This window comes from Kryptolebias marmoratus, linkage group LG4 (genome assembly GCF_001649575.2).
Source record: "Kryptolebias marmoratus isolate JLee-2015 linkage group LG4, ASM164957v2, whole genome shotgun sequence".
In the NCBI taxonomy this organism is placed as follows: Eukaryota; Metazoa; Chordata; class Actinopteri; order Cyprinodontiformes; family Rivulidae; genus Kryptolebias; species Kryptolebias marmoratus.
In genome coordinates, this window is record NC_051433.1 from 19073878 (window position 1) to 19099745 (window position 25868).

The 25868-nt window shown below is 39.5% G+C and overlaps 1 protein-coding gene and 1 non-coding gene across 2 annotated transcripts in view; one reads left to right on the top strand and one right to left on the bottom strand.

Annotated features, from left to right (window-relative positions):
* Positions 1–22090: 22090 nt before the first annotated feature.
* LOC108239841 lies at positions 22091–24705 on the bottom strand. The gene is made up of 4 exons (XR_005233129.1): positions 24609–24705; positions 23857–24158; positions 23580–23712; positions 22091–23408 (listed from the first exon to the last, which is right to left on the bottom strand). It is a non-coding gene; the product is annotated as an uncharacterized LOC108239841 (transcript).
* Positions 24706–24738: 33 nt separating this feature from the next.
* The window catches only part of stx18 (syntaxin 18), an 18659-nt gene continuing 17529 nt past the window's right edge, over positions 24739–25868 (top strand). The window contains exon 1 of the mRNA XM_017422772.3: positions 24739–24949. Within this exon, the coding sequence (XP_017278261.1) occupies positions 24797–24949 (153 nt within the window). The 5' untranslated portion in view covers positions 24739–24796. The remainder of the gene's footprint in view (positions 24950–25868) is intronic.

The following is a 25868-nucleotide window of genomic DNA, read 5'->3' on the forward strand; positions in this document are numbered from 1 at the left end:
TCCACATGTGCCTTGGCACCAGACAGAAGAGGGGCTGGCAGGCTTCATTAATTGAGGCAACATTCCTGTAACGTTGTCAGGCACTTTTATTAGTATTAGCTTTGCCTGCAGGCTGTCATTATGCCTCATTTAGAGGCTGAAACTTCCCTGTTGCTTTCAGTCCATACTATTAACCACTAACAACTTAATCATCAAATCAATAAAGGCAGTCTGACATTGTCAACTAATTGATCCAATCACGCAAACTTAAAACAAATCACTGAACACACTGACAGCGATTAGCTCATTCTCATCCTGGAATCGCGATAAATAGTTTTGAATTAAAACCCTGTTTTCAGGATAAACCAACTTGTGGGAGAAACTTTAGAGCCAAACTGTGTGTGATCGCGCAAAAATATTTGCAGCTTTCCTTCGTCAAACATCCCAGAAGTAACGTCAAACGCTCCCTTTAATCCCAGCAGCTCACAGGGTGAATTCATTTGGGGGCAAACTCCATAATAACAGTAAATCCACCATAATTGACATGTCAAATTTGCTTGAAAAAAAAAAAAAAAGTATTTTTGCTTAACAGAGACTGTGAAACACACTGCGATGATTCAGCAGGTAGAAAATGAGAAGCAGACTGATGGTTGCAGCAGGCATTAACCCCACCTCTGGTTTGATCTTCACGGGTCAAACGCGGCTCCCGACAGTGGTGCTCCTGACTGGTTTGATCCGATCCTGTTGACAGGGTCAGCTGTAACTCTCCGAGAGGCTGTCATGACTGACTGCAGAGAGCTCCTGGCTCATCTGTGCAATCATTTGTCAGCATGTCATGTTGCTGGGAAGTCTGCTTGAAAACGGGCCAAAAATTATTATGAGTTTTGAAAAGAAAAAGAAAAAGAAAATGCAAGTGAAATGTTGGGTAAATGGTTTTGGCACAAACTGACACACGTCACTTTGCTCAGTGGGTTAAATGTATTTATTATACAAAAAGAGAGTGAAATAATTAAAACATAAAAGCCTTGCATTTATTGAAGAAATGCATATTACCTACTGCCTTTCATGTCAGCGTTTTATATCAAGAACATCTAATGTTAAAAAAAGCATGGCGTTGTAGAAATTTTGGGCAAACCTTGATGTCACGGGCAACCATTTTAAATCAGGTTGGCTCCAAAAGTTAATGAGTTGTAGCGGTATGTCTTATAATTATTTCCTGAAAGATTCTTTAAAATCTGTCTATTGGTTCATGAGATATTTTGCTAACAGACAAACAAGAGTAGACTCCAAATAGTTATTTGAAAATTTTTTACCAAAATCTTGTGCAATTTATTAGCGCTCAGAGTATGTGTTGGGGGTTGTTGCTTGTTACTATAAGACCAAAGTTTACAACGATATCTGTACAACTGACTGAGTTTTAATGATTTCAGTGTTTAATAAGGTTAAGTGGTTGTGACAGCCATCTTGAATTGGGTTCATTCCAAAAGTTAATCAGTTGTAGATGTACATCGAATGATTACTTTCTGCATGTTTCATTAAAATTTGTCCGTGGGTTCATGAGATAGTTTGCTAACAGACAGACAAACAAACGCACACACAATGACACGGGCAAAAGCATTATCCTCCACCTTTTCGACAGCAGGCAATCATAAAATATAGGGTGTTATCTTGAGTTTATAAACGTTCAAGCTAATCTTTTATAATTTTTATTCCTTGCTTTTAAGAATTTGCCTTTTTAAGCAGCCCCATGTGACTAGTTAGTGTTGCTTATTGTGGTGATCTGGACATGATTTGTTTGCACCAATGAAACTGCGCAGGACTTGTTTTTAATGACCATGTTATCCACCATGCAAGCATGAAATTCAATGTATTTTTTCCCCTTTAAATCCCCCCCCCCCAAAAAAAAAAAAATCAGCACAGGATGAGATCATGAAGTGAATTTTCTTCAAAATAATTCTATTATTTCAGCCTGCGAGTGGGGATTTGGCTCTGATTAAATTTGTTCTTCTAAATTTGGCATCCAAGCACATGGAAGATCTTTGGGTTTGTTTTATTTGTGCAAAATTTTCAGCCACTTTCGAATGGAGCTCAGAGTTCGACCACAGTTAACAGCGAGCAGAGCTCTTGCTGAAAGTCACCGCTGACTCATGTTTACCCAGCGTGTGCGAGAGCCCCCCGCTCACATTGTTCCGTCTCTCCTCGAGGAGCCGAGATGGTGAGGAGTGAATGAAGAGCGCTGCTGCCATCCCACTGCAGATCAAATGCAGGTCTGGTGGCATCAGTCAAAACAGAACCTGATCTCCGGGGCAATTACCCATGTTTGCTTAATCTTTGGAACGTGCTGTCAAAAACTTGGGTTTGACTCTCCCCTTTGAGCCGGGGCAGGAACAGGGATTATTACTCATTAGGACTTCACAGTTTTGTGTTTGGGGATGAGGGAGCTGGCAGGGAGGTGTGTGGGGGGTTGAAAGAGGAGGTTAAATGGCTGTCCCCTTCACATGAACAGAGAGCACACTGTGCATGTGTGAAGATTCAAAATAAATAAACGAAAGAAAGGAGAATTAAAATAATATAAACAAAACATTACTTGACCTAAGTGGAAAACCATTAAATCACATGCAGGTTAATTTTCAATATTTTTCCTAGGCCTTGTTTTGGTCCTCTCGCACTCTTTTCACCACTTTTTCCCTGTTGACCCTCAGGCCATGTTTTCCCAACGATTCTGTTACCTGTTTGTTACCTCAGCATCAATTAAAGCTATTTGAAACCTCAACCACCCACGGGCTCCCTCCACCGTGCAATTAAGATGCCATGAGGCCTGCATTTGCTTCACACTAATTCCAGACCACATTTAAATAACAGTATTGAGAGCCCTTGAGGGCTGTGTAAATTGCTTTATTAGACAGATGATTATTTATCAGAAGGCGAAAAAGTAATTACAACAAATTCCACCCTGCCCCTGGGATACCACATACGTAAATGGTTCAAAAGAGTTCACTGAAGCTTAGAGAAACAAGTGTCTTTAATGTTAGGCCTGTTCTCTGAAGTGGAATCTTTGTGGATTTTTTATGATCCATGCAGAATAGAGGTGCAATGTCATTATACTGTGGTCACAAACCAACACAATAACGTATAGCTTGCTTCTCACATTGATGGCTCATTCTGAAACAGAAGGACACAGATTAAAAACATAAACATAGATCCTTGTAAAATATTGAAAATAGGAATCTATTCATGATTCAGTGTTTCACCTACACAAAATTGACACTCACTAACTAAAACATGAATAAGTGAAACAGAGTGGTGGAAATCAACACAAAGTGGCTATGCTAAAAGGTCATGTGACTGTATTTTAGTGAATACAACATCCATGTTGGATCAAATGGATAAGGGAGTTGGCAGAATGGGCACACTGCTGGTCCTATGTCCTTAGGGTGTTCCCAAGCAGTGATTTAGTGCAGAATGGGGTCAGCCATTGCATTCTCCCCTGAGCAAAATTGGCCTACGTTTGTTGTGACTGGCAGCAGCTTGGCACTGGGTTGGAACTGACAACCAACCTGATGCCACACATGTTTGATAAGGAAAAGATCATTGACCTGGCTCGACACAGGAGGACCTCATTGTGATGCAGGCAGCCCAAAATAACGTGCAGTGTTCTTTGGCAACAAACTCGTGCACTGGTTTATTGAAAGACCACACTAGAGTGCTGTTTCAGGAGAGGTAAGACGTGGACACAGGATGTCAGTGATGTAGCGCTGAGCCATCGAGATCCCTACAGTCACTCCTGAAGGTGACTTAAATTGACATCTTATGGCTCCTGACAGGAGTAACGCTGGTGTGTCTCTCCACAACGTTGTATTTTTCTGTCTTCTCGCCTCTTCATCTCCATTTATGCCTCACACATATTGGTTCCAACATCAGGCCACTGTGACGTGTACGCACCACATGTTGGGCTACTGCATGATCCATCGACCTGGCCTCATACAAACCAACCATGTGACCCCTTCTCAAACTCTGCTAAGTGCTCATAATGTTGTCTGATGTGTCTACGAAGCACTCTCTGCATCTGATGACTTCCCCTCACTGTTTAGACCGACTGTTGGACGTTCAAGCAACTACCTGATAACACTCCACTCCATTTAGAGAAATGATTTCTTCTAAATATTAAAACACACAGTGGAAATTTTTGCTGTGTGAATTAGAGTCGATCAATTCCTCAGCCTATAAGTTGAGGAAACGTGTACCTTTTTTATGCTGTTTCTCAGCAGTGATTTCCCTGACATTTATAAACTCTCCCTATCTTTTCTCACACACATACGAACATCTTGTGGTCATGTAGTGACTAACTGAGGGAATGAGAAGAGGTTTCATGCTGACAGGATGTCACTGCTCAGTGGGAGACGACTAACTAGAGGGAGCATCAAAGCACGGCTGAATCATCTCCCTCCCACCACAACCACCGCATCTCTCCAAGGTGCAGATTTGAAAGAATGCAATGTGCTTTGTAGATTTTATAGAAAAAACATGGTACACTTTGAATAATCCTTTACAGCAAACGTTGTAATGGACAACTGTTTAGGTAAATTTAGAATTTTTTCGAAAAAAAAAAACATTTAGATTCCTTTATTGTTTTCATGCTCTAACATACGGCTACAGCTGGCTCCACTTTATACTTTGCCATTCGCTCTTTTCATTACTTCTCCGCAGCAAAACAAAACCACCATCCTTAAAAAGAAGTCATATACCACTCAACACACACACCAAGGGGCCCTGTGAACGTCGACTTCCACCAGCAAGAAGCACTAAAAGTTGTTATGAACAGTAAAGAGACATTAATGTGATGACAGCTTCACTCAATGTGCCTCAGTTTCACATTAAAATGAAGAAATGTCACAAATAAAACAGGAGAATTTCAAAGGGTGCAATGCTGCTGCTGCTGACCAAAAACTTATCGTAATAATGTAAGGTAAGAAAAAGTGCCTACATTTTGATGCATGGCTGTGAAATAAGTGTAAAGAGAACCTAAGTTAAATTAAAAAAATGTTAAAGCTGCTGCCACTGACTCATCAGGGTCTCCATGGCAACCACACATCTCTCTCTGTAACTCCCTAACAGTAAACCTAAAAAAGACAGATGTGGACAGACTAAAAAGTAAGCCTCAAACAAACAGTTGCTGTGTAACAAACTATAAGTTATATCTTAAAAATTCTTGTAGTGTGAGCATGAGAAGGCTCTGATGGTCACACATGTGAGTTTTTAATGTGTCTACAGTGTTTTATGTGGGGGATATGACAAATTAAATATACCCTTCATTTCTAGTTTTGAAAAGATTATTTTGATTATTTTTGATTATTTTGAGCTAAAATAAAATTGATCAATATGAATGCTTGGGTGTGTGCTTTCTGCACCCTGAGGAGGTTTGAAAGAGAATCATAAGTCCTGAAGCAAACTGAGTGAAAGAAAACAAAAATCCCCATGTTTTGATGAATAATTTGTATATATATACTAAAAAAGTTGTGGGAAAAGAAGGGGAAATTTTAGACAGTTCAAATGTTAGTGTGTGACATCATCAACCTTTACTTGAACCTAACTTAAAACCTAAAACTGAAATTGTGTTAAAACTATCAAATATATTGAAATGCCAGTTCAGTCAGAGGAAGTTCACTGTGCTTTGACCCGTTTAAACTCTGAATGATGTTTATACTGTGAAGAATGATCAAATTATAGAGCTCCAAAAAGGAGTCTGTTTCGCCAAAATTTCATTGTTGTGTAAGGGGAAATTTCTCTTCTTTTTTCGCTAATTTCATCTGTTGTATTATGAATACCAAAAGTCATAGCACATTAATGGGGTGACTGTGGATCAGTGGTTAGAGCAGTTGCTCTCCAACGAGAGAGTTGGAGGTTCGATTCCTGCCAGTCATAAGTCAAAGTGTCCTTGGGAAAAACACTAAACCCTTCATTGCCTCTGATGTACCCCATCAGTGTATGAATGGGATCTGAAGCACTGATTGGACTCTACAGAGTGATGTAGTGGAGTGCTGTGTGGCTGGGTAAATGGAGACAGATTGTGTTGTGAAGCATTTTGAGTGGCCTGATTGGCTAGAAAGGCGCCATACAAGTAAAGTTCATTTACTAATCCTGATTGAGGTTTACATGTTGACATACAATTTGCATATTATTTTAAAGCTGCTGTGCATGAAACAATACAAAAATCGTGATTGAAACTGAATAGAGCGGTGGGAAAGGTGCTTCAGTGCCTATGCATTGGCACTCTTAATTAAAAACATATTTTCATCTCTGTGGTTATATATAAAAGTCATCAGTCCATTTTACAGTTTTTACCCTCACTATCACCCTTTTCATAAAACCTGATTAACTGAGTAAATATGTCCCAAAGAGTGTTTTTTCTTCCACTTATGTGATTTTTATTGTGTTTCCACTCTTCATCACAGAACTGCCTTCCTCAGTGTCCTAAAAGCACGATGACCCCTCTAACCCCCACCACAAACTGCCAACTAAACCCCACCAAGCTGGTCACACACCTAAACAGGACCTGCTCTGACTGCCATTTAATTACACACCATTTTACTCCAAAGTTTACCAGTCAAAAAGCTGGACTGGAGGGAGGGAGGGAGGGTGACGAGACTGGGGGTTACCAGGGCCTCAGAATCGTCTCCATCAAAGTGGGCAGCCCCAACAAAAGCCCTCATGACAGGGGATGAGTAGTTATAATGCAGTGCCTGCCGTTCAAAGTCATCCCGTTCCTAATTGCCCTCAGAGATGGCAGATAATGGGGAGGCTTTGAAGTGAAAATGGCCAGAAATGAGCGCGAGAACGGTGGGATGAAAGCATGGAGATGGGTAAGGAAGATGAGACTCGGCAAGGGCGTGTGTGAGGAGTACACGCTTGTATCATGTATGGCTGAGGAGTGTATTCACCTACTTGAATGATAAAGGAGACGGAAAAAAAAGAACTAAAATCAGGAAATAAAGAAGGGTGAGTTGTTATTGTGTGTCCCTCTGTCTCTTTGCTTAGAGGGAGCACAGAGGAGGCCGAGACGGACACTCAGCAGGGGTCTGCTCCGTCCACCCCTCCCGCGGCCCCCACCCCGCCTGCTCTGTCTCCATAATAACCTTCAGGCACCTGTCTTCCCCACGTTGTTCCATCTCACTGCTTCACTTTCAGTCTTTCCCCTCTTTGCAAACTTTCCCTCCTTTCATCGTCCTTTTTGTTCTGCCTGTCTCTGCCCGTCACTCCTTTCATTCCCATCCCTCTGTCTGTTTTTCTCATGCGCAAATCAACAGTGGGACCGACGCTCAGTCTGGCGTCAGGGTCTTCCCATACCAACAACATGCTTGGCATTCTTTGCACTCTCTCTTGCAGACTTTCACATGACACAAAGAAAACTCAAAGGATTGACATCCAAAGCATTTCTCTTTTAACTGCATGCCTGTCTCTTGATTACGTCTCTTTGCATGCTATAAAGTCATTTGAGTGTTCTGGGGAAGAATGATAAAGAGTTAGTCAGAGCTGCTCGTGTTTAATAACTGTAAAAGTGAAAATCACAGAGAACATTTTGGTAAATAATGGTGCGCATTTATCCTTCGGATCTCGTGCAGTGATATCGTCAAGAATGTTTATTCCTCCACACTGAACAACAGAAGATCACAGTGTATCACGTGCAGCTACAAGCGGTTCACACAGTGTGAGTTCACATGGTTGATTGTCTCAATGTTATTTTCTGGAGCTAAAAGATACTTTAGGACAACTTTTCAAACACACACAAATGTTAGGCTTTACATAGAAAAATATGTGATTGTAGTGCTTTCATTGTACTATTTGACAAGCATGGTGAATGTACTGAGCTGTGTGGACAGTACCAAACAAGACTTTTCCACTGTTATGAACACAGTGAGTCGACTATGTGTGAAATCAGACTGATTATGGTACTTGTACAGTCTTTCTTTTGAATGTGTTCATATGGACTAATAAACTCTTTGGAGGGGAGGACAAAAAAAAACACTTCTGCACATTTTGCTGCAACATTTCAGTCCTTTATCAGGCAAAAAAATTCAAGAAGTACAAACATTGTCTCAGAGTATTGTCTAGAGTGACATAAAATGCCAAATACTATCCATAATATGATCAGCAGAACAATATAAAAACATAGATGGAATCCAACATCAAAATTTGAAGAAAATAAAAACATTTGTGAAGATACATACTATTAAAGTTATTACTTGTACTGCCTTGTAAAAATCAATGTCTAACATTATCGCATGAAGCAAAACTCTGGGAGTGCACTTGCAAACCATTTAATATAAGGACTTAAAATTAGAAGGGACAGTAAATGGACAAAATACAAACATGTCGAATCAAAAGAATATGTAATAATAAATTCAATGAATTCAAGAAAAACATTAAACAACACATCACTTCACTGAATATGCCCGGGGGAAAACACTTAGCTTTCAACATAAAACAGTTGATAAAGTTGTGCATTTTAAGCTACTTTGAATACACAGTTGCAACTGTGCAAGCTAGCTGCAAAGCTTTAGTTGCCATGTTACACCCACATAAGTCTGCTGCTTATATATTTCTGATTTTGACCCTATTGCTGCTAGTTAAAGCAGCTTTCCTCACTGAGACTGCAGCTGTCTTGGGTCCTGTTTACACTATGCTGTTTTTAAGTGAAACCAGAACATTTCTGTTGCAATCCAGCCGTTCATGGACACGACAACAGCCATCTGATTCTCTGACACTGAAACTTTTTGAACCCAGGTCTGTGTTGTGATGTGGAAGGTTTTGGAAATGCCGCCATACGTGTAATATTGCACTACGGACTGCTGCAATCAACATTTTTTCTGCAAGTAGATCAACAGTAGCAACAATGGTGAGTAGCAGAGTGCTGTTTGTGCGACTTTCAGCATTGACCCAACCTCACTGTCCCAAATCACAGCGCCAGGTGTGGCCTGGCATGGAAACTACAGAGGATTCAACAGACACGGCATTACAGTGTAAACACGTTACTTTTCCCTAATCAACATCAGATTATCTCTAACTTTTCCAGGAGGTTGTTCACATGTAAACAGGGGCTTGTTAAGAGAACAGTCCCTCATCATTTGCAATTAAACAGTTTCAGCTCTCTCTTTAAACTTACATCAACAATATCAGACAGTTCAAACAGCCTGTGACACAACCTATCTTTAGTACACAATAAAACAAAAACCTCAAACTGAAGACATGGCCCTGGTTAACTGTAATCTGCCTTTATCAAGACAAATCATCCATTGTGATAGCCCCTTTAGTCTTTGTCTCTTTCTCGAACATTCAGTGGTTTTGGTAGGACCTGCCATTTCAAAGGGGGCCTTCTTTTTGTGACAAAGACCAGAGCCAGCAGGGCCCTGCTGAATGACAATGCTTTGAAGAATCAGTTGGTATTTACTACAGAAGGGACTTGGTCCATTAAGCCAAATGACTGGTTGTTGTGTTTGCTTTTACTAATTGGCTGGAAGGCAGTGAGCTGCTCGTACAATTCAGAAGGAAACTGGTGATCAGAGGAGGAGAAGGGAAAGAAATGAGAAAAGGAATGGAAACAGCAAATTAAAAATTCATGGTTGGTTAGGGCTCTGAGGTCTGAGGAGAACATTAAGACTGGAATAAAATGCCAGATACTGACAAGTGGTCGAACCTTGCTTATTCAAGGCTGAATATTATATTGAGTATTCCCACAAGCTGAATGAGGTCATGACCCACTTTATCACTGAGTGTGGTCAATTATAATATCTACATAACATATTGACCACCGCAATGAAAAATCATTTAAACCAGGCTTATCATCAACAATCTACTGTGGTCCTTCGGAGATCTGCACGGCACATGAAAGAGGGAAAAGAACCACAGTGACATGTTTGTGTCTGCTTGGTAATCAGGACAGGCTGTGGGAGGATGAAGACCGTATCCCCCGTTTCTTCCTCCCGATTGGAAGATGAGGAGGAGGAATTAGAGAGGAAGAAATAGTGAGAGAACCTTCTTTATTTGGTAAAAAAAAAAAAAAAAGTAATAAGCCAGCTCTGTGATATGTTGCAGTGAATAAAGGCAAACCACTTGTAATGTGTATTCATGTGTGTTAATATTATGCAGATGCAGAAAGCTGGCAGCAGTTCATTTTTTGCTGAAAAGACATGCTTTGAAAAGAGAAACTTTTAAGTCAAAATAAACCTAAATTGAGTGTGTGACATACAGCCCAGAAAGGGAGAAAAAATGATGGGGGGAAGGGTCACTAAATTAATGCAAAACCAGGGAGCTGGGTTCTCAAATGGTCATGGCAGAAAGCAGTATTCTTCTCTGAATTTCCGGCCACAGTGCCGTGCCTAAGTCCCCTTGATTATTTTGTAGTTCAGGGGTTGTAGCATTTCAAATCCTGCTCTCTGCAGTCACCCATGGTTCAGACTCGGTAAGGGGCCTTTATTTTTAGTAGAGAAACTCATGAAAAGTGATCATCAGTCACACAGTTCTCAAGCCTTCATTTGAGGTGTGGTGGTCAAGGCCTGAATGGAAGTCAACTTTAAGCTACTAAGTAAAAGTTTAAAAAGTACTATTACATGCTGAGTAAAAATGTCCAAGCTCTGGTTCCACGTAATGTATCTTTTGAGTGAAACATGATGTGAATAAAAGAAGATATTATCTGACAGGCCAATAGGAGGGTGTTTAATGTTTTAGGAGATTTGTGATGACAAGAAAAAGTGTTTTCACTTTAAAAAAAAAATTGCAAGTTTTTTCATAAAGGTATCATTAGGCATAAAGTTAAAAGGAGAGCTTATACCTGATTGCTGTTTGGTACAGAAAAGACTGGGTTAAATGAACCCATTCCAGCAGGAAGGGGATGCATATGCACACAAAAAATTAAAACAGCTGAAAAATCTGTGAAGTTATGATAAAGTGCTGCATCCACAATTGTCCAATGACGATCTCCCACAATCTCTTTTCTTCTTTTAACTTAACTAGAATAATAAAATGGCATATGAAGATTTAAAAATAAATAAAACTACATTTCAAGTTTTCTGCATCCATAACAAACCACAGCAGTGGTCAGAGCTGTCACCTCACATCAAGTTGCAGGTTTGAAACTCCGCAGAGGCCTTTCTGTGTAGATTTTGCTTGTTCTTCTCATGCAGGAGTGTATTTTTTTTTCCTCTAAGTATTCCTGATTCCTCCCAAAGTCCAAAAACATGCATGTTCGATTATTTTGAAGATTCTGAATTGACCTTAGGTGTGAGCATAAATAGTTGTCTGTCTTGTTTGTCTTTATGTCTGTCTTGCTCTGTGATGGCAGTCTTCTCCTCTCATCTGTAGCCCAGTCCCAGAAAACGCTGGGAAAGTCCCAGAAAGTAATCATACAACTGAGTAACTTTTGAAGTCGACCCAATTCAAGATGTGCCTCCACGGCTAATCAACCTTAGCCAACACATAAATGGCTAAAACTTTTTTAATTTTTTTATTTTATGGATATTGAGCAACAATGTTGGCTTAGTAGTGACTGACAGTCATCTCCAACACATTCTTTGAGCACCATTTGATTGCTTGAGATCTTTGTAAAATATCTTTAACAAAATATCTGATTAAATCACTGGATGTATTTTGACATAAGACGATTTTAGTGTAAAACTGTTTTTTCAGTTGTTATACTAAATTTGTACAAAGAATGACCTTTCATTTTGAACTAATTTTGAGAAAATAATTACTGTCAATGGGCTCGATTCCTACAGGAGTTGAATGGAAAGAATAAAAGCATTCTGATGAAGAACCAAGTATCTGTTTCACATGGTGCTTAGCCGCCCTCCTCCTCTTCTCTTCCAAATGAGACATGAAAGAGCAAACCTCATAATAAAATGGAATAAATCATTGCCCCAAGGTTGAATTATTGTAATTACGTGTAATTGAGTGTTTGGCGGTAAAACCATTTCCTCCTCAGATCCTGTGTGCACTTTCTGAAAATCTAAATCACTTTGTTCTTGGCCTCAGCCACCGACTGACCTTCTCCAGTTGCAGTACTTTGTAAAGGGCAGCGACATGAGACTCAATAAGATTCAAGGGGTGGGACTTTGTGCTACGTTGTCACAACATGAGTAAGTCTCCATCAGTTCCATGTGGCTTCTGTCATCTGGTCGTCTGTTTTCTCTTGATCCCTCATTTTTGCCTATTTTTAGATTCATAAAGCCCTGGTTTGGGCCAAAAAGGGAGGTTAAGGAATGACATAAAACCACCAAACACAAATTAGTCTGTTTTATTTCAGTGTCTCTGAGGAGGACTGTTTGTTTTGGGGCAAAAGTGTACAGGAGATATCCCTGACAACACATAATAGCTGCTATTGTTGTAAGTTGAAGCTATGAACCAGCTGCCTCTCAGCAGTACGATTTTCACTGGCCAAATGTCACACAGGAGGACTTTCCTTTTCACTGAGGGTCAGCAACATGTACTCAAAAATTACACGCTGTTTTTTGGTGAAAACAACAGAAGCATGTTGGATGTGACTAATGCTGCCATGATATAATCGTCTCGATGTAAAATAGATTTTGTCAGTGAACCTGCTGACCTGTGCTGACACCTGTAATTTCCTGTGTCACTCCAAATTGTTTTTTCAATGCTACAGCTGTCCGGTAAGGCTGAGACAGCTCAGGGGGGAGGGTCCAGCTCTATAAATGCTCCTATTGAGCTTCTTATTCCTCAAGGACCATTGTGTCAGTGAGAATGTAGTCATCGGTGTCAGTTGTGTCAAGTCATAATTGAAAAGCCGTGCAGAAAATGCAAGAAACTAGTCGGCGAACTTGAGCTCAGAGGGCAAGGCATGACGACTGTCTGTTACAGTGGTGACAAGCGAACATGATTCATCCTGACCATTACATCGTGCATACCTAATACTACTCTGACATTGTTCATTTTTTACAGTTAGTGATTGAAATCTACTCTTTTAATCAAATGATTCTATTCTTACCATAAATCAGGTTGAGTGAAAACTATGACCCTAAGGATTTAAGTACAGTCCAGGTCATCAGCAACAATAAGAAAATGACTCTAATAAGATAGTGTGGGGGCAAGCCTTTTAGTCATTTTACCTGGTCTGTTTTATTTATTTTAATTTCTGCTGACGTGAACTTGTGGTAGTTGCCATGCTTTTTAATGATTTTTTTAATTTTCCTTTGTTGTTGTTGTACTTTTTCTGTTTTAATTGTGAGGTTTCATTGTAACTTCAACTTGCAAATCACCAAATGGAAAATTGGGTGGCAAGAATGTCTTGATGGAGAACTGCCTTCTTCTTCTTTAACAAAATAAATTGTCATTTACAATATCCCATGAGTATGTTTCTGGATTTTGTCATCACACAGTTCATATAGTGTGGTTTTAGTATGACACAAAGACATATTCAGCATTAAATGAGAGCTAGGACTTCACACAATGTTGAAACTTTGTGTATTTTACTCACTGCTGAAGCAGGGGTACTCACACTTTTAAGTGCTAAGCTGTAAGTCTTTACGCAACGACACTTTAGCATCTGAGCTGAGTTTGATTGTGTAACAGTAGCAAGAGCACGGATTAGCTAAAACTGGTCGCTCACAGGGCTGCCACTCTTGGTGACTAGTTGGTAAACAGCATTTGCAAGGGCCTCTCTAAAATGTTTTAAAACCTACTTGGGGGAGAAGGGAGTTATTTCCTAGCGTGAGTTGTAGAGCCTTGCATTTTGTTGCTTGAATTTTGGACATTTTCAAAAAAAATTGTGTGTCAAAATTTGTTTCAAAATAGTCATAGGTGTCTCAAACCCTTTTCAATTTAGTTTCCACTTATTCTAGAGTACTGGAGCTGGATTTTGATACTTGCATGGGAGCTCTTTTATGACAGAAAACATTTGAGGCTACTGCCCTGAATGTCCAGGTCTAAAACCACACCGATGATCAACAATAATTATTTAAAAAGTGGTTCTTAATCTGCCTAAAAGTGTGAACTGAAGCGTGTATGATGTGAGGAGGGCAACAAAATAATGCACACGGTTTGGAAGCTACAAACACAAAAATCGGCCGTGATTTTCAGAAATGACCTGGTCGCTCACTGGTCACTTGGTTGAAAACACTCAAAATTCAATGAGGTTGCAACTGAAAATTTGCACCTTTTTTTCTCACTATTGTGAGTCTATAACTAGTCCATTGTAGCCCAATAAAACACTTGCTTAAGGCAAGGCCATCATTAATGCTTTATGAGCTGCAAATGTTTCCCGTATCTGATTTTGTGTCATCTACTCACAGTTTAGTACTTTGCAGACTTTATGGAATCAGTTTGCAAGCCCGTTGGCCACCAGTTCACGATCACTGGTATGGTTCAGGGTTTCTATTAAAGCCTTGAACAAAAATGCACACGGATTGACTGTTAAATGCAGAATTTTCCCACAGTGTATTTTTCTGTGTATTTGTGTGGGTAATTTAAACTTGATTAAGGCCCCTAGATCAAATTCAATCCATCATATTACAGTTACCCTCTATAGCAAAATCTTCCAACAGACACCAAACTTGATCTAAAAAGGAAAAAATTAAAAAAACTAAACTTTCTTAGGAAAATGTCAGGTCCAATCTCCTGCTTGAGCGACAGTTTATATCATGCAAGACATCAAATTTAGATTCGAACAAGCAGCATTACACATGGTTCACTGAGAAGGTAATCACTGGGAAAAAAAGTAAAAAAGATAATTACATATGTTGAACTTTTCATAGATGAAGGAAAAGTTTCATTTGGATTTTAAAAGGAAAACATTTTACGAGTTATAATGAAGAAATTGTAAGTCTAACATTCATAGTTGATTTGTCAGAGGTTTCATGCACTCCTGACTTGATTACTCCAACTAAAACGTAAGTTGTGATTGGGACTGTCAGGTTGCCATTTTCTTATGATTGGCTGATGAAAGGTATAATTTAGGACTGCCAGGACAGCAACTTCAAAGGCTTCCAGTGCCACATTAGGTTGGAATGTGAAAGCTGTCCAGGCAAAAAATGATCCAATTTTCTACTGGCTTTAATTACAAAGAGGATCCCCTTTCATTGGTTGGGGCAATTGCTGTCCATTTCTGAAGACCGCTGTGGAAAGTATCAAGTCAAGCACATCCATAATGTTTAAATCATAACTGTCTTCATGTGGCCATGGCGTTATTACATTACATTTGAAATTCACATTAGCCAAAAATCAAATGGCTTTTTTGTGTGTAGAGTAAACAAAACAACACATGATAATACCATTGATGGGTGCAGTTCAAGTAAAAGGTTAATTTGCCTTCAACCTTTTCTTGTAGAAAGTTTCCGTTCTCCTCGTCGTCACCATGCCAAAAATAAAAAAGCATAAATTGTGGTTAATCACTTGAGCAGAAATCAGTGCGTGAAGCTTGTTCTAATTTGCAATGCCCTTTTTATTCTAAATAAAGTTAAGCATTTGTAACAGTGAGTACATTATGGAAAATCCAATTTGTGATTGGAGCAACTGTATTTAACCTATAAGTGGCTCTTTGTTGGTCGAAACAGCTTTGCTCCATTCATTATATAATGATTGGTTTTCCAGAAAACTTACATGTGCATGACTTTGCATGGGATACTTATGATTCATATGCAAAACTGGACCATGATTATCATGAGGCCAGAAGAATTACCATCTAAATAGTCTCAGTTATCCAAGCCTATTAACATAATACTGAAAAATATTGGATGATGTCAATTTCTCAAACACACAGCCACACATGCGCAGGATTATCTGCATGTCTAATCACCATTTGTTTGACAATAAGTAGATATAATACATACTGTTTTATATGTAATTTAATTAACATGACATCATAAGGCAAAAGAAGAATTTCAAATGATTTGAGCTCAACAGAAAATATGTCCTGGTTCTAATTTTCGTTTGGGCTCTGAAAGCACTTTTCTGTTTGTTTTGCCGATGCCAACCAAAGCAAACTGGATGACCTAATTCAACACCATGGCAATGCCTTTGTCTCTGCCAGACTGTGTCAAACCGTGTCACGAGCAGAAGAACCAAAAAACAAGAGAATGTCCTCATATGGTTTGGGATTTGTCCAGAGGCTTATTTATAAGCCTGCAGGGTGTGGCACGTTAGCCTCCACCTCAGGCAGCAGCCTCCTCCCATGTAATTGCTCATCATCAGTTCAAGCTGCATGACATTCCTTCACTATGTTACAAGTGAAGAGTGCCAAAAGAGAGTTCACTATCTTCAAAGGGGACTATCTCCAAAGTGGATCACTTCTGGCTAAAGGGATGTTGTGTGTCATTAGCTCAGGTTTTAGACTCCGCTGGTCTAATAAACAACCTAAATTCTCAAAAACAGCATTCTGAGAGAGCAAGCTGAGCAAAACACAAGTTCCTTGTTATTCAGTGAAATGCAAAGCTGTTACACAAAACAGTGTCTATCACCCCAGAACCACTTCTCAGAGCTACAATCGTTTTAGCCTGTCAGGGAAAGGATGCACCCTCAGGTCAACCAAAGATAAGGGCCTTTGATATAATTAAGCCAACGTCAAACAGCCAGTAAATGAGTCCTGTGAAGATAAAGAACCCAAGACTGACAGGTCTGATAATAGTCCAAACAAAGAGAAAGTGGAGAGTAAAGGCTTCTTTTCAGGGAGTTAAGTGGACTGCCCAGAGGACACTAGAAAACATGGCTCATCTGTCAAGGACAGTGGGAATGGATACCATCACTGACGCTTCAGCTAGGGACAGATAGGATCTAGGAATGCCAATAAGGAATTCAAAGTCTGTTGCACAATATTTCAGTTTTAAATTACCTTCACTTTATCAGGAACTTCACAAATATCATTTTGTAGCTGATACATACATTAATAAACGTAAAGACTTTAAAGCAAAAGAATGAGATACCAGAAGTTCTAGCTTGCAAAACTCAACTGGCCAGCTCTAGAAATGGTGAATCCTCAAATTCATATTACTAAGTACAGTAAAACAATAAAGCAGAAACTATCTCCTATCACATGGCAGCAACACAATGCCTTTAGGCATGTAGACATTGTGAAAAAAACTTGCTGAAGTTCAAACCGGGCATCAGAATGGGGAACAAAGGGGATTTACATTACTTTGAATGTGGTTGTTGGTGCCAGACAGGCAGGAGTGTTTCAGAAACTGCTCATCTTCTGAGATTTTTACACACAACCAACTCTAGGATTTAAAGCAGTGGTGTCCAATCCTGATCCTCAAGGGCAGTGATTCCCAACCCTGGTCCTGGAGGGACACTATCCTGCATGTTTTCATTGTTTCCGTCTTCAAGTTCTGCAGAAGCCTGTTAATCACTCGCTCATACAAATCAGGTGTGTCAAAGCAGAGAAACATCTAAAACATGCAGGATAGTGACCCTCCAGGACCAGGATTGTAAACCACTGGTTTAAAGATATCCAGTGAGTCATTTGTGAATTCAAAAAAGCCTTGTTAATGTCAGAGGTCATCAGAAAATGGGCAGATTGGTTTGAGATGACAGAAAGGCAACAATAGCTCAAATAGCCACTCATTAGAAACAAAGGTCTCTGCACACACAACACGCCCAACCTGGAAGAAGAGGGGCTACAGCAACAGAAGACCACACCAGTTGCCACTTCTATCAGCTAAGAACAGGAGACTGAAGCTAAAATTTACACAGACTCAACAAAATTGGACAATAAAAAAAACAGAAAAACAATGCCTGGTCTGATAAGTCTGGATTCACTGGATCCCGGTGGCATTCCGTGGTCACCAGATATCAATCCAAACAAGCTTCTTTTGGATGTGGTAAAATGGGAGAGTCACATCATGGATGTGCAGCTGACAAATCTGCAGTAACTGTATGATGCCAATGATGTCAATATAGACCAGAATCTCCGAGGAATGTTTCCAAAATCTTGTTGAATCTATGCTGTTAAGAAATAGAGCAGTTCTGAAGGCAAAAGTGGGTCCAACCAGATACTAACAAACTGTACATAAAAATAATGGCTGGTGAATGCAAGTACACACACACACACATATATACACACATACATACATATTAACCCTCTGTGCTCTGAGGGCAACAACAAATACAGAACTGGATGTATGTGCAACTTGAATGGATGGCTGTAGGCCGTTTCCAGCACTTTATGTTGAACCCCAGTTTGTGCTAGTTTATTATTTTTACCCAGGCTACAGAGTCCCACACAGTGAGATTGAAAGTGACCTGCTAGCTGTTTTAGACCCTGTTTAGACTTGCCATAAACATAGATCCTGGCTGACTGGGTCACATATGGACACCTGTGTACAACTTTTCACACCTTGTAGTAAAATCCACTTGGAGTGATTAGATCTCAGCTACAAAGAAAAATGTAGCCACACCACACAATAGGCTGCCAGCCGAGCAGCAAAAACAAAACATCAGTAGGTTCTGATGTCACAAACACAAACACCTGAACTTCTTTATTTAGCAAGAACTCGGTTCAGAGTCACCTGAGTTGCACTTTTGCTGAATTAGTTCATCAACTATTGATAAATGTCAGGTTTAGGGTGTGGAGATAGACCCAAGAATGCAGACTGGCTGCAGCAGGCAGGTGTGGTGATTTAATAAATGTATTAAGATAACTAACAAGAAAACAAAAGTTAGACTAACATTCAGGTGACCAGGAACAGAGCCAGGCATGAATAAGAAAGAATTTCATACAAACCGCAGGTACTCAGAAGAATAAGGGAAACACACGAGAATGTTTATTTTTGTCCTTATTTATTTATCTTTTTTACAAAACAGTCTTTTTATTTGTTGTTTCTAGAAATATTCTCATAAACACAGCATTGTTTCTAGAAGTGTTCTCATCCACACCGAAATGCAGAAAACAACCCAAAATGTTGTAGTAACTATGCCAGGCCTGTATTTTTTCAATGAAAAGAAAAAATATCACACTCCTAAAACATCATTTCTGAGTGGACACAAGGCTGAAAAAAAAAACCTTTTACTTGTTCATAAGAACAACCTTTCTTGTGTGGACGGGGCCTAAGTAACAGGGAGAAGTGATGACAGAATGACAAACAACTGGGCTAACGAGGAGTTGAGGGGTGGGTGTGAGAAACAGCAGCGTCAGGGGAGCTGACGAAACACAATGGCAAGAAGCATGAAAATACTAAAACCTAAAAACTGCTCACAGGAAAACACAGAAGGCTGGTAACTAACAAGACAACTTATACAATCTGATACCAGGAACTGAAAAACAAAGAATTAAGGGAATCCAAAACAGGCCAAATTAGAGGAGCAAAACACCGCAGAAACCCCCAAAACCATGATAGATAAGCTCAATTATATAATCTAACAGATACAATATGAAAGAAATGAAAGAGCCTGAAATGATTTTTGACTTCACAGAACTTTCTGCCTCTTCCGCAGTAAAACATCCAGTGACTCATTGGCAGAACGCCAGCCATTCACAGCTTCACTGTAAGCATTGTGTCAGCATTCAAAACAATGCTTTTCAAATTTTTTTGTTCTGTGAGAGACACAGGATGTTTTGTAGTAGTAATAAATGTAATTAATTCGGGAGCGGGGCCACACCCCAGTCCACCACACCCGCCGAGCCTTTTTATATTCGGCTTACCCTTTGAGTACAGCTTGTTTTGTGCTCTCCGCCTCTCCCTCCCTTCCTTTCGTGCATTCTTCCTTTCCTCATTCCTTCCGCTCTTTTCTCTTCACACTCATCTCCTCATTTGTTCTTACGCCTCTTTACCCCACTCGTCCCTCATTATGACTCCTTTTTCGTCACTCTCATTCAACTCAGCTCTTTTCATTTCAGGTTGTTGGTACAGATACTCCAAAGGGCTATACAGAGTAGGTCCAATCCAGATCCTATTCCATACCATCGATTTAGTCAGATCCATTTTTAAAGCATTTTATCACTTCTTACCTCGCTCATTCTTTATCTTTTACCTCAACTCTATCAAAATTAGTTTTATTCATTTAATGGGCAGAGTATTTTGCCGACTGGGACAGTACCTTCTTTAAATAGCCACCAATCACGAGACTCCCCAGATGAGACTTGACATTCAGATTCATTCATACTCTAATCTTTTTTTTACTTGACTCTGAATAAACTTGTAAACTCACTCTGCTGTGGCTCTGGTACAACTGACCACAGCTCAGCTCCAAAGAAAAACAAACATCTGAAAAAGACTCACCCATACAAGCATCCCAGTAAGCCAATCAGTTTAATCCAGACAAAATGGCATTTTTATTTTCAAAGATTCAGACAATCAGTTCACTTAAACCTTTACAAGCAAAGAAAATTAAAAAAAATATATTCCTATCTTCAAAACATTCACACTGTTCACACTGTCTTAAATTAGTCGTCAGCTGAGCTTAATTTTAATGCTGTTCATAAAAGTTTTTGTTGAATTGTTTTTTTTTTTAAATGGGGGACATTCAGATAATCCAGACATCTGCTGCTTGTGTGGAGTTTGGTCAGTTCATTCAGCGGTCTTTTGTGTGGTCCAGAATAGTTTACATTCAGCCTATTGTCCCAGACAGTCTCTGAAGGTGATCTGATCAACGTTGTCTTCAATCTTGAGAGTGTTCACACCTGTAATCAGATCCATCTAAGTGTGGTCAGGTCAGGCAGGATGGATGTTAGAGTCAGATCTGAAGAGGGCTTTGCAGACTAACAAAACTGAATCAATCTTCTTCCTTTTTGTGTGTGAGTTGAGCTGTCAGTTTCAAAGCCTTCAATCAGTAAACATCTGATTTAGTAATGAAAAGGTATGTTGCGTGTCCACTCTTGCAGCCCCAATCCTCTCTGAAAATTAGTTTTCACAGAATGAAAGGCAATAAATACTTGCATCAAGGACGTTTTGGCAAACTGATTGACAAATCAGAAAAAGAAAGTGGGCCCTATTCCAGGCTGTGGTTGGTTTGGATGGGTAACTGCTGACCCAGATTGAGGATATTGTCTGACAGTGAAAGGAACTGGTGGCAGAAATGGATGTGGTTCGCCCCGAGATACTGAAAGCTCTGAACATTTAGTGTTGTCATGGTTGACGCGCCTCTTCACTGTTGCGTGGAGGACTGTGAAGTAGCAGACCGGGTTGGTGGTCCCCAGTTTTAAAATAAGCGGCTTCAGAGTGTGTTCCAACTAGGGATCACACTTCTCAGCATCTCCAGGAAGGTTTACTCCAGGGTGTTAGGAGGGAGGCCTGATCAGTTGATGAACCTCAGATTCAGGAGTAAAAGTGTGGTTTTCATCCTGGTCATGGAGCAGTGGACCAGATCTTTACCCTGGCAGAGTTGCTAATGGGATCGTGTCCAGTCCACATGTGTTTTGTAGGCCAGGAGAAGGCTTGAGACCAAGGTCCCCGAGGCATTCTGTGTAGGGGTTGCTGCTGGAATATGGGGTATTAAGGGCTATGGCTATCCAGTCCCTCTATAACCAAAGCAAGAGCTGTGTCCACATTCTTGGCACCAAGTTGAGCTCATTCTTGTGCAGGTTGGATTACACCAGGGCTGCCTCTTGTCTCCGATCCTGTTTGTGGTGTTAATGGACAGGATCTAAAAGTGCAATCTAAATAATATCTAGTTGATAACTGTTTCAATGTCGCAGCTGAATAATTATTTCAGTTAATCTAAAGAAGTTTGGAAACCATTGTTCTAAGAGATTAAAATTAACAAGATAAGTCATGGCCTTTACTCATGATGGAGTTGGTTGCTCTATAATGAATTCAGACATTGAATCAAACCCCCTTCAGACATGTCCAGAACAAGCTTGCAAAGATGTCACTTTATACATTATAACAGTAGAAAAGTATAAGTTAGGAGACCTAAATACTATGCTCAATAATTTGCCACACATTTTATATCATAAATGCAATCATTCTGTCATGTGTTCCTTAACCTTAGTCCCTGAAAGAAAAGCTCTCTTTCCACACTAAAGCTAAAAGAGCTTTTTTTTAGAAAAAAAAATAGTAGTGGGTAATGCTGAAACGGCAGGAATGGAGAGACAGTGGCAGCACTCAGCTGTAGCAGTCTGGCACAACATTAACAAAGGAAATGAGCAAACCACGCAGCAAATAACAGGGTTTTATTCAACACTCCGGGGCCCCAGAGCTTACATCTTGGTGCCAACACCAGTCACTTACAAATAAACACATTTATGAGAAATATTACACACAAATTACTACAGTTGCCTACAAGACAGAATTTTAGCTTTGCTTACATTGGCACAACTGAGTTTAAGATTCATTCTGAATGGGTACATTTAGATGTAACAAACATTTACAGTTTCCAAACTTAGGAGTAAAAAAACAAATAAGCAAACAAACATTTTCTGTGCATTAAACTTTATGTTGTATTAGACCTAAAAGGTATACATTTATTAACATATTCAAAAACATTAATTTTCACAGTTGTAAAAGACGGGATTCTGGGCAGAATTTAAAAGGAATATGATTTATGGTAAAATTTCTAATTTTATACTTGCACTTGAACTTAACGAATAACTTTGAGTTTAAAGTTTAACTCGTTTTGTGTGTTAAGTAGCAATAAAATAAAACCTTGAAGATTTTTTTTTTACAGTTGCAAGGGAAAAATGTAATCTATCTCAAAGTACAATTAGAAATAAATTCACAACCAACATTGTATTTTTTAATCTACTTAAATGACAAAAAAGTATACTGACCAATCCAATAATGTTGCTACTACACTATTGTACCTGTGTAATGACTATACTTATATATAAAAAAATGTTCAAAGTCAAAAAATTGCAATTAGACAATCAGCACACAATAATCAAAAAAGTATAAAAATGATCAGAGAGCTGATATCTTGAGCTCAGCATAATAGCACGTCCTATTTAAACATGATAAGCTAGAAAACATGGAGACCATGTTGTCTCGCTGCATCGAAGTCCTGCGTACAGCCAGGTTAGGAGCCATGAACTCTAAATCTTAAACTCAACATCAGGCACTCTGAGATAAATTAAAAGTGTGTGACATTTGGATGTTTTTGGAACACGTTACAAATCATGTGCACGAGTATGACCATTTCAGGTCTTCTGAGTTGATTTTTCCATTTGTGTTTTCAACAGCCTAATTTTCAGTGTGTAATACTCCTGCTGAAGCTTGAGAACCGCCTCCTGTCTTCTCAGAACAGACATTTCCAAATCCATCCGCTCCTGCAGGGTTGTGCAGCGTGCTAATGGGGGAGGAGTAGGGCAAGAAGTTTCCAGATGTTCTCCTGGGTCAGTGAAGGTGGCAGCATTAGGACAATTAAGTCCCACTGTGAGTGATGCACTGACGTTAGTTAAAGAAAATTTTTGTTCTGTCAGGGACTCTTGCTCTATTTGCACTTGCTTGTTTGAGAGTCTTTCGTCTACTGTGTGATGATTTTCATCTTCATCACAGCTGCAATCAAACAAAATATAATCACTTTGTTTGTGATTAATTATATTAAGTGTGACAGTTTTTTTACAGAAAAAATGCTAGACTATCTTTCCAAAATCCACAGATGACATTCTGATGGACTAGTTGAATAAAACTACATATATAGAACAATAAATATATGAAATGTATTACCTATTTTGTTTAGTTTCCATCAGTCCAGAGGCATAAGAGTCCTCTCTGCCCTGCTGCAGCATATCTGAGAGGTTCATCACAGCAATAGCTATTTGAGTCACTGTGCTGAATTGTTCAAGAGAAAGCGGCTCACCTGTGAAAGAGGAAATGTGTATTAAGAAATTAATTTAACAGTAAAAGTGCAATGGTGAATTTAGGGTAACTTTTACCAGTTTGACATTATAGACTGCTTACTTATAAAACCCTTAACTGATGACAAATTTTGCAAATATTTCACCTTTAACAGCTTGCTTTTTCTGCCGTGTGATCTCCTCCCTCGCCTTTGCCAGCAGATTTTCCCACTTTTTGTTACATTCTGAGACAGTTCGCTGCACCTGTGGAAAAGCAGCGTTGACTGTTTGGACTATCTCTTCCCAGGCGCGTCTCTTGTCTTGAATTGATACCCCAGTGCTGTACCTCCCTCTGATTATATGTTTCCTCTCCTGCATTAACTGAGCAAGAAGAAGACATTCCTGCTCGGTCCAGTTAGGTCTCCTCCTCCTGCTGGACGGCCCTTCAACAGGCTCTAAAGACATTTGTCTTCGAGACACGAACAAAGACAGGTTCATTATGTCAACATTTTCCAAACCTGGTACTCGTTTTATCCTGTAAGTTTTAGATGTGTGGCTGGTTTATTACACCTGATTAAGAAGGATGATTTATCCCAACTGCTTGCCATCAAGAAACCCATTAATCATAAATCAATTTAAAACAGGTGTGAGGTAGCAGAGAAACAATTAAAATATACAGGATTGGAAAAAAATATTATGTCACTGTCCAAGCATGAAATTACACACGAACTAATTAAACTGGTCACCACTATTCAAAATAGTTATAAGTAAAAATAGTGAAAAGCTTCCACTTAAGAGTTTTTCACCTTAAGTTGTTCTGTTTAAGAGATTTTTTTTTATTATAATTATTTCTTAAGACTGTCGCAACATAAATAAAAAAACAAACAAACAGTAATTGGATATTGGCTAGGACACTTACAGTATGAGAGTATAAGGAGGCACAATATATTCTACGTTAATATAATACGTGTAAAACCTCGTTAAGGTAAAACCTAAGGCTTCCTCTCCATCTCAGGGAAAATCTGCAGCGTCGCGGGACAATGACGTCATGCTCGGTGACGTGTCAATTTGTTTACCGTGTCGCGCTGCAACTGCACTCAAAGAGACATGGCTGTAGATATAACTTTACTTTTTAAAGCCAGCGTAAAGACTGTGAAAACCAGGAACAAGGCGATAGGAATAGGCTTCGACTCCACGAAAGATGAGATCTTTAAGAAAAACAGAACGAAGAGCGGCTTCTCGCCGAGAGCTAAAGAAGTGGTGAGTGCTCTGTCAAAGCTAGCTTTAGCTTAGCAGCACCTCACTGTTTGTTCAATGACAGCTTTGCATCTGAACTTCTACAGTGAAACGTGCTCTTGCAGTGTCGTAAAAGCATCTGTAGCCATGTAATTATGAAAAAGGAAGTTATTACAGTCGGCATCAGCTGTTCTCAGACTATAGCTTAAGCTATATTTTCCTGGAGAGGGTGACTTGGCTTAACATGTTTGTTTACACAAAATAAATTTAGTTCAGAAGAAATTATTTTCAACAGTAAAAACGCAATGGTGAGTTCAGGGTATGATACAGCTTACTTATATCATGCTGATAGAAATTATTTTGCAAGTTACTTGGTACATGTTTGGGCTATTTGTGATGATAATGATAATCTTAAAAGGCTGGGCATTTTTAAAACAGAAAAGCATGATTATACACTGTATTTTAGTGACTCTGGGTTACTTTTATTCCTCAGAACATGCAAAAGGAACAATTTGACTCCTCATATTTAAAACTAATATACTTTTTGCAGACAGAGCTGTTGTCTAAACACGTTCATTAGAGTGGGTATATATTTATTAGAGAGACTGGCTGCTGTAGCTCGGTGGTCAGTGCCGCAGTCTTGTAATCCTAAGGCTGCAGGTTTGATCCCAGGTTGCGTCAGTAAGGGCAAACAATTGACAAATCTGTCATGTGAGTTCGCTCGCCGTGGCAACCCCTTCAGAAGGGAGCAGCCGTAAGAACAACAACAGAGAAACAATGCTTCAGATTAAAACTCCTATATTTGGTTGGTGATAGTTGATGGGTGAAGAGAGGGGCGGAGCTGTCAACTGACCACTACCTGGTGGTGAGTTGGCTCCGTTGGTGGGGGAGGATGCCGGTCAGACCTGGCAGGCCCAAACGTATTGTGAGGGTCTGTTGGGAA